Source organism: Trichosurus vulpecula, chromosome 3 (assembly GCF_011100635.1).
Source record: "Trichosurus vulpecula isolate mTriVul1 chromosome 3, mTriVul1.pri, whole genome shotgun sequence".
In the NCBI taxonomy this organism is placed as follows: Eukaryota; Metazoa; Chordata; class Mammalia; order Diprotodontia; family Phalangeridae; genus Trichosurus; species Trichosurus vulpecula.
The window spans coordinates 409,970,575-409,979,955 of NC_050575.1; the positions used below are offsets into that span (position 1 = coordinate 409,970,575).

The window sequence follows — 9,381 nt, forward strand, 5'->3', positions numbered from 1 at the left end:
CACAGAGTTGTTACATATTGTCTCCCCCATTAGACTGTGAGCCCATTGAGGGCAGGGACTGTCATTTGACTCTTTTTTGTATCCCTAGTACTTAGCGCAGTGCCTAATAATGGACACTGAATACATGCTTATTGATTGACCGACATAAACGTTTCAAAACCTACATAATTGAAGTTTGTTTTTTTTTTTAATTTTTTTGAAGTCGAGTTTCTTAGGCAATACTCTTCTGTTCTTTGTATATCCATGTGTTCAAGTTTATTGATAAAAAGAAAATTTAAGGAAGAAAAATAGTTCCAGACTGCATAGAGTAATGTAGGAGGTAGAGGAGAGGGAGAGCCAAGCGTGTGTTTACAAATATCTCACTGGATCCTCACAACAGCCTTTTGGGATCCCCATTTTACAGTTGAGGAAGCTGAGGCTTGGGGTGGGGCAGGAAGGATGAGTGTGGGTTAGGGAGCCATGTCAGGAGGAATTCTGAGACTTGAAGACCCCCTGCCTGGGCTGGGTGGGCTCCTGCCTTCCCCTTGGATGAGGGAGGCAGCCTCTTCTCAGGTTCTGTGTTCTGTGCTATGTTGAAGATGGCCCCAGGCCAGAGAGTCAGCAGGCTCATGGGTTGTCTCCCCTCTGCTAGAGTGGTGTGGAATAGGAAGGCTTGGGTTTTTGTAACTTATCTTAGGGGTGCTAGGAAAGTCATGCCAGGGTCTGAGACAGTGATATATTTTCTTTTACCTATATAATGTGACATCCAACATTTCACAGCGTGTACCTAATGAAAGTTAGCCCATTGCTGTGTGGCAACAGAACCCATGGTCTGCGCCTGGGCCCCTAAGGTAAGGCTGGGAACTGTCTTTTCATAATAAATCATTCCCAAGGGACCAGGGATTTTTGTCCCCCCCTGCTCTGGCAAGCAGTTTCTGTCTTTCTGGTGTCTTCCTGTTTGGAATTAGGGTTAATAAATGATTGTTACAAGGACATGCCTGCCTGCTCTTTGCGGGGACTGTTGAGGTACGAAGGCTCTAGGCCCAGTCCCTTGCCAAGGCAGCTGCACGCTGAGGGCTCCAGGTGTGGGGCTTCTAGTAGGTTTTAGTACTAACATAAAGCTTGCCAGGAAGTTGTGAGTGAGCTCAACTTTGGAGCTAGAAGAAACAGATCCAGAGGCATCAAACATGTAACCCTCAGATGTAATTGGGGAATAATGAAATAAAACTAAATTAGAACATAAATAATGTTATTAATACATGGCTGTATGGGGCCTTCCTTGCTTTTGTTGGAATTTGGCACCACTGGCCTAGCGGGGCAGGGACTTGCCCAGGGTCACTCAGCTACCAAACAAGGGGCACAGTCCAGGGATCAGAGGCCATCCCCAGCAGGGTCAGGGCCAAACAGGGAGAGGAGAGGGTTTCTCCATCCAGAGACTCTGCCCCTGAGTTTTGGGGTTTTCTTTACTGCTGGTCTCCTCTGTGATTTCAGGTACTTTCTAACAGGAAAGATGGACCTAGGGAAGGGCAAGCTTCTCAGGACCGGCCTCAACGCCCTGTACCAGGCAATCCATCCTGTGCATGGTATCGCTTGGACTGATGGAAGCAGGTTGTCCTGACTGCACTGCACCTGCAGAACACAGAACCCAAATTTGGGGACTCGAGGATCATGGGGCAGTTTGAGCATGTGCATGGGCTGTCCTGGGGTCCCCCAGGGGCAGCAGGCAGCCCCACCCTACTGGCAGTACAGCACAAGAAGCACGTCACCGTGTGGCAGCTGTGCTCAAGCCTTTCAGAGAGGAGCAGGCTGCTGGTATCCCAGACATGTGAGATCGGGGAGCCCTTTCCCGTGCTCCCCCAGGGCTGGTGTGGCACCCCCAGAAGGCAATCCTGACTGTGCTCACCAGCCGTGACGTCTCCGTCCTCCACTCGGTGCACTGTGACAGTTCCTGGGTAAAGGCTGACCTGGTCAAAGTCCAGGGCTTTGTGCACTGTGCCTGCTGGACCTGTGATGGCCAGAGGCTGGTAGTGGCCGTGGGCAGTGCCCTGCATTCTTTCATGTGGGATGACTCCCAGAAGACTCTGCACGCGTGCTCTTTCTGCCCGGTGTTTGACGTGGGCAGTCACATCTGCTCTGTGCTGGCCACTGTGGACATGCAGATTGCTGTGGCCACCGAACTCCCGCTAGACAAGATCTGTAGCCTCCACTCAGTTGAGGCCTTCGAGATGTCCACTGCGGAGAAAACGCAGAACTCACCCTCATCCCTGGCTGGCACCATGGAGGTGTCTTCTGTGGACCCGGGAAAGCATCCCCTGACTCGGACCCATCCTCCTCTGCTTCCCTCTCATCTTCTCCCTGGACTCCTTGGACCTCACTCTGATGCTCCCCAGGAGTCATCGATGTGACTCGAGCTCACTCTTCCACCTCCGAGAAGGGCTGCCTATCTGGGGCTGGCCAGACTCCTCTCATTTGGTCCTGGTGACCTTTGATAGGATGGTCACCACCACCCGGAAGGTAGGCATCCCTGGCATCCTGGTACCAGACCTGCTGGCGTTTGACCCCAAGTCTCAGGTGGCAGCTGTGGCCTCCAACACATGCCATATCATTTTATTCCCTGAGCCCCTCCTTGGTGCCTGGTGTCCAGTGCATCCAGCTGGAGACCTGTGAGAGGCCCAAGGGCATCTGCTTCTTGTCAGACAAACTACTCCTGATTTTGGTGGGGAAGCAAAAGGTCATGGACCCCACTTTCCTTCCCTCCTCCAAGTCTGACAGGTACACCATTCGCTTGGTGGTCAGGGAAGTCACCTTTGAGGGAGAGCCCTCCTGGAAATCCACCTGGAGCCAGAGAGATTTCTGCAATGTCAGCACAACCAGTAAGACGAAGCTGGGGGAGAGTCATTGGCCCATCTCCTACCCCCAGATGAGGGAGCTCCTCATCCCTGGGAACCTCACCATGCAGTCTCTGGCTAGTGGGAAGACTCTGATCGAGGAAATCACAGTGGCTTCACAGGCCCCAAGCCCCAGGCCCAACACCACACAGCTGAGCAAGCCCACGCCAACCGCCAGTGCCGCTGCCTCTGTGGAAGGGCTGGAAGCTGTGTCCAGCCCCCGGTCCCCAGCTCCCCTCAGCCCTGAGGCCAGGTCAAGCTCACCCAAGACTCAGCGCCGCCTGATACATGAGCCCCTGAATCTTCCCCAGGGCAAAGTCTCTGGGAAGGAAGAAGAGGAAAGTCAGCTGTGTGGGATACTGGAGAAGCTATCTGGAAACTTCACAGACCTCCACCAGCGCCTCTTAGAGCTCACAGACCTTCTGCATGGGAAGGAGCAGCCCTTGTCCCCCAGCACTTACCCGCTGTCTCAAGACCCATCTTTTCTTCTCATCACATATCAGGTAACAGAGTGACCCCACTGTCCCCAAACCCTGCCCTCCACAACTAGCCAGCGGTGTGCCAGTGGTGGAGTCTCTTCTGAAGAGTCAAGTTAGCTTTGAAAACCCGGGCCTAGTCACCACTTTTTGGGGTGTTTTCATGATTTATGCATTGGATGGATTCTGCTTCAATTGTTGGTTTGGAATGATCATTTATACTGTTACTTAAATTCATGAGTCAGTAAGACTGATTGCATTCTCTAGTTAGGATATCACCTTAATAGTTTTTCACTATTCTTTAATCAGTTGACAGAATGCAGAAATGCACATTTTATTAGGAAGTCATTTTGAACCTTGGAAGTCGGTGGTTTCTTTTGGGGTGAATCCTCAGTTCCTGTGTCTGTGACCTGAGAGGTTCCCACCCATCCCCCTGAAGCCAGCATGGTGAGGATGCCTTAAACTTGTCTGGCAGCCTGGGAGGAGGGCTCCTAACACCCTCCCTTTAGGTCTTTGGGTCTAGTCCTGTGGTGAAAGTTAACCACTCCTCATGTGAGAACTCCCTCCACCAGTGTAGATTGCAGCACAGCACTTTAATATAGCACTTTAAGGTTCGCAAATCACTTTATGGATGTCATTTTATTTCATCTTCATTCTTAACTATTAGAGACTATTTGTCAGAAATATTAAATGTGTTTTTTTTTAAATAGAAAAAGAAGCTATTTCCATTGGGCCAGCATGAGAAACATTATGTTATAAAATGCATCTTTTTACCTTCTCCTCTTTATTCTAACTGGAAAAGAACAGAAGCTTTCTTGCAAGGAAGAAGCTATTTCTGATCAAAGCTGAAGGATAAATCACACATCTTTGGTACAGGCGGGGCCCATGGCTCCTCGGCCTGCCCCACTGCTTGTGGTGAACCTCTTCTAAGCTTCATCTGCAACATGTAATTCTGGCAGGATTCCCCCTCATCTGAATCTCTTAAGAGCTCACCTGGGGGTGGGGAGTGAATCTCTCTCAGAGCTCTCCTGGGTGGAGGACAAGGAGGGGGGGGCAGGAGCCTGTGGAGAAGAAGATGGGGCATACCACGCTCTGACCAGGAGGAGAAAACATTCTTTCAAGTCAGTTTTTTTTGAAACTATCTTTTTATAGTGTTGTTTCCATCAAAAAAAATTTTGTGTGTCAAAATATGGCTTAAAGGTTTTAAAGTTAATTTTTAGAAAGCCTTATCTTTTACCTTTATTGCCTTCACCACTGTTGCCAGATGTCTGTATCTTGCTTATTCTTCTCCCATTTGGGTCCTGAGGTCTATTCCCAGGCAGAGGCTGAAGTTTGAGACTGTTAATGAGTTCAGAGGTTGCCCCCCTTGAGTGGGGCCTGGCCTGTGCTGCTTCTTACCTGGGGAGGGGGCGTTCCTGGTCCTGGTACCAGGATTTATGTGGCCTGCAGTGGGTTGGTGATGGTGCCACAGAGGAGGAGGAGGCCCAGGCCTTATGGTGTTTATTGTGGCGTAACAGATTTTGTCTTTGGGCTTGAAGAAGCCATCCCCCACAGGGCCTGTGGTGGACAAGAGAGCATTCCTTCTCTGTAATGGCAAGGTGCGCCTCCAGATGGTTCAGCAAGTGTTTGGCCTCTCTCTGGTGGAGATGCAGCATGGTGAGTCAGTCTGGGCTGGGGTGGGCTGGCGAAAGCAGGGGAGGCTTCTGGAACAGGGCACCTCCTTAGACACCCTCTGGGCTCTGTGTACCTGAAAGGCAGGTCTGGGGGCAGGGGCTGGGATGGCCTTCAGTCAGTCACCCAATAAGTATCAAGTATGTGCTATGTGCCAGGCATCATAGGATACAAGATCAAAGAATGGAGTAATCCCCACTGGGATGGACCTTATCTGACAAGAAGTATGTGGAAGAAAGTGTGTGCATATACATGCGTGGTGTGTAGTTCCCAAGTACTGCATACGTTGCAGGTAGATACACCTACATTCAGGTGGTCGTACAGTAGACACAGCTGTTCGGGAGGGAGGGTCCTAGTGGTCTGAGGGGATGAGCAAACCTTCATGCAGAAGGTGGGGCCTGAGCGGCGTCATGAGGGAAGACATGGATTCTGAAGAAGGGAGGAGAAAGGGCAGTGCCCTGCACCGCAGAAGGAGGCGGCCAGGTAATGCTATGGACACTAAAGCTAAACAGAGGAGTCTGAATTTGATTCTTGAGGCAGCAGGGAGACATTGGAGGTGATTGCTTGGGGCTGTGACAGATTAGGTCTATTAAGGAAGCTGATCAGAGGATAGTTTGCAGTGGGAAGCCCAGTGAAGAATACCAAAGGATCTATCCCATGTGGGAGGTCATGAGGGCCTGAATGAAGGAATGACTGTGTGGGTGGAAGAAGGGTCAGAAGAGGGAGTTGTTGTGGAGGTGGATAAGGCATGGGGTAGCAGTTATTGGGTGTGCAGGGTAAGGGAACATAAGGGATAATGCTGGGATTCAGACCCTGAGACACTGGAGGAAGGTTGTGCCTTGACAGAAAGAGGCAGATTTGGATTGTGGAAACACAGATTAGAAATTAGTTGGAGACAAAGTGGCCTAATTTTGAAGAACAGGTCATAGAAACAATCAATAATTTCATTGAAGAGAGTAGCAATAATGAGACAAGGTACCAAAACCTATGGGATGAAGCAAAAACAGTAATCAGAGGAAAATTTATATCTCTAAATGCTGCATCCATAAAACAGAGAAAGAATAGAAAAACAACAATTAAAAATCCCCAATTAAACACCAAATTGGTAATCCTAAGAATTAAAGGTAAGATTAATAAAGCTGAATGTAAGAAAACCATTGAATTAATAATAAAACTAACTGTTGGTTTTATGAAAAAATAAATAAATTAAACTCTTGGTTAATTGATTAAAGAGAGAAGAAAACCAAATCACTAGTATCAAAAATGGAAGGGGTCATTAGGTCACTAATGAAGGTGAAAACAAAGCAGTTATTAGGAGTTATTTTGCTCAATTTTTGTCAATAAATATAACAATTTAAGGAATGATACTTACAAAAATATGTGAACTGCCTAAATTAACAGAAGATGAAATAGAATATCAAAATAAATGTATTTTAGAAAAAGAAATTGAACAATTTGTAAATGAGCTTCATAAGAAAAAAAATCAGGACCAGACAGATTTACAAGTGAATTCTACCAAACATTTAAAGATCAACTAATTCTAATATTAAATAAATTATTGGAATAGTAGGCAAAGAAGGAGTCCTACCAAACTTCTTTTATAAAGTAAACATGATGCTGATACCTAAACCAGGAAGAGCAAAAAAAAAAAAGAAAATTATAGGCAAATTTCATTAATGAATGTTGATGCAATAATCCTAAATAAAACACTAGCCAGGAGACTACAACAGTATATCACAAAGATTATATACATGGTGACCAAGTGGAATTTATACCATGAATGTAGGAATACTTTTAACATAAGATAACTATTAACTGATTATATCAATAACAAAAATCAAAAATCATATGATATATCAATAGATGCAGAAAAAGATTTGTAGAAAGCACAGTACCCATTCCTTTAAAAAGACTTGAAAGCATAGGTATATAAATGAATTTTCCTTAAAATGATAAGAAGCATCAACCTAAAACCATCAACAAGCATTGTATGTAATGGGGATGAGCTAGAAGCCTTCTGAATAAGATCAGGAGTGAAACAAGGTCCATTATCATTAGTATTATTCAGTATTCAATATTTTCAGTGTTGCATTAGAAATGCTAGCGATAGTGAAAGGAGAAGAAAAATAAATTGAAGTAATCAGAATGGGCAATAGAGTAATAAAATTCTCTCTTTTTACAGGCAAATGATGATACTTGGAAGTCCTAGAGATTCAACTAAAAAGCTAGTTGAAACAATAAATTTAGCAAAGTTGCAGGATGTAAAAAATCCACATAAATCATTATCATTTCTATATATCATCAACAAAACCCTGCAAGAAGAGATAGTAAGAAATACCCCTTTTAAGATAATGGTAGACATCATAAAATACCTGGAAATATACTTGCCTAGACAAATCCAGGAACTACATGAACATAATTATAGAACCCTGTCGGATGTAAATAATTAGAAAAATATTATTTGTTCATGGGTGGGCAGAACAAATGAGAGTTTTACCTAAAGTAATCTACTTATTTAATGCCATCCTAATTAAATTACCAGAAAATTGTTTATTGAGCTAGGAAAGAATAAAACTTGTTTGGAAAACAGAAGGTCAAGAATACCAAAGGAACTAGTAAAAAAAAATGTAAAAAAAGGAGGTTTAGCGATACCAGATCTTAAACTAATATAAGGCAGTTATTATCAAAACTCTCTGGTACTAGCCGTGAAATAGAAAGGTAGATTAGTAGAACAGAGTAGACATACAATTCCCAGTAGTAGATTATTATAGTAACTTTGTGTTTGGGAAAAGAATTCGCTATTTGGTTTTAAAAAATTCTTGGGCAAACTGGAAAGCAGAAATTGGCAGAAATTGTGTAAAGACCAATATCTTACACCATTTATCAAGGTAATGTCAAAATGGATACATGACCCTAGATATAAAGGGAGATATCATAAACAAGCATGGAACATATTACCTGTCAGACTTATGGATAAGAGAAGAATTTATTAATAAACTAAAGATATAGAGCATTATTAGATGTAAAATGGATAATTTTGATTACATTAAATTAAATTTTTGTACAAATAATACCAATGTAGCCAAAATTAGAAGGAAAGCAGAATATTGGGGGGGGGGTGGAATTTTATAGACAGTTTCTCAGATAAAGGTCTCATATCTCAAATGTATAGAGAACTTTCTCAAATTTATAAGAATCTTAGTCATCCCCCAATTGACAAATGGCCAAAGGATACGAACAGCAGTTTTTAATTGAAGAAATCAAAGCTATATAGTCACATAAAATGCTCACATATTGATTAGAGAAATGCAGATTAAAACAACTTGAGTTCCTATCTTACACCTGTCAGATTGGCTAAAATGATAGAATGGAAAATGACAAATGTTGGAAGAGATGTGAAAAAATTGAGACATTAATACTCTGTTGGTGGAGTCGTGAACTGATCTAACCATTCTGGAAAGCAATCTGGAATTATGCCCAAAGAGTTATAAAACTGTGTATATCCTTTGACCCAGGAGTATACCACTATGAAGTCCATTTTCTAAGGTTTTCGGGTTCTAAAATATTTATAGCATCTCTCTTTGTGGTGGCAAAGAACTGGAAATTAAGGGAACGCCCATCAATTTGGGAATGGCTGAACAAGTTGTGGTATATGATGTTGGGGAACACTACTTTACCATAAGAAACAGTGAGCTTAATGATCTCAGAAAAACATGAAAGACTTGCATGAAATAATGAAGAGTGAAATGAGCAGAACCAAGAGAACGTTGTATAGTAACAGCGATACTGTTCGAGGAATAACTGTGAATAACTAAGCTATTCTGAGTCTTGTAAATAATATTCAAATCAACCACAAAGGGCCTATGAAGAAAGAGCCTGTCTGCATCCAGAGAAAGAATTGATCAATAGAAGCATGTAGAATATGATTGTACATATACATATGTACACATTTGTGTCTAATGGTAGCCATGTGTAGGGCAGGGCAGGGGTAGGAGGGACAAAAAGAGAAGGGAAAGCAAGTTGTACATGGTAGACTTCCAGTTTATCTGCAGTCCTCTTTTTTTTTTCTATTCTACTTTGTTATGGAAATGCTTGTTTTTTAAGTTCAGAATAAAAAAAAATTAAAACTATCAAGGACCTATGAAGGAAGATGCTCCCTACCTCCAAAGAAAGAGCTGATGAATAGAAGTGTGCACAGTATGGTTTTACATATTTATAAATCTGTAGTCAAGGAGTGGCCTTTTCTAGCTTGGAGTGGGGAGGGAGGGAGACAGTGTGAAACTTAAGTAGAACAAAAGAATAAATACAATTTAAAAAAAGAAATAAGCAAGTCTGGGAGAGGGAAACATTATTTGGGGCATCTTAAG

General features: G+C 43.6%; 1 protein-coding gene across 1 annotated transcript in view; it reads left to right on the top strand.

The window, feature by feature from the left end:
* The first annotated feature begins 786 nt into the window (after positions 1-786).
* LOC118843840 (WD repeat and coiled coil containing) overlaps positions 787-9,381 on the top strand; it is a 10,759-nt gene continuing 2,164 nt past the window's right edge. Inside the window, 8 exon segments of the mRNA XM_036751624.1 lie at positions 787-830; positions 1,471-1,580; positions 1,583-1,840; positions 1,843-2,276; positions 2,279-2,330; positions 2,333-2,585; positions 2,587-3,370; positions 4,882-4,999. Coding sequence (XP_036607519.1) covers positions 1,490-1,580; positions 1,583-1,840; positions 1,843-2,276; positions 2,279-2,330; positions 2,333-2,585; positions 2,587-3,370; positions 4,882-4,999 — 1,990 coding nt within the window. The 5' untranslated portion in view covers positions 787-830; positions 1,471-1,489.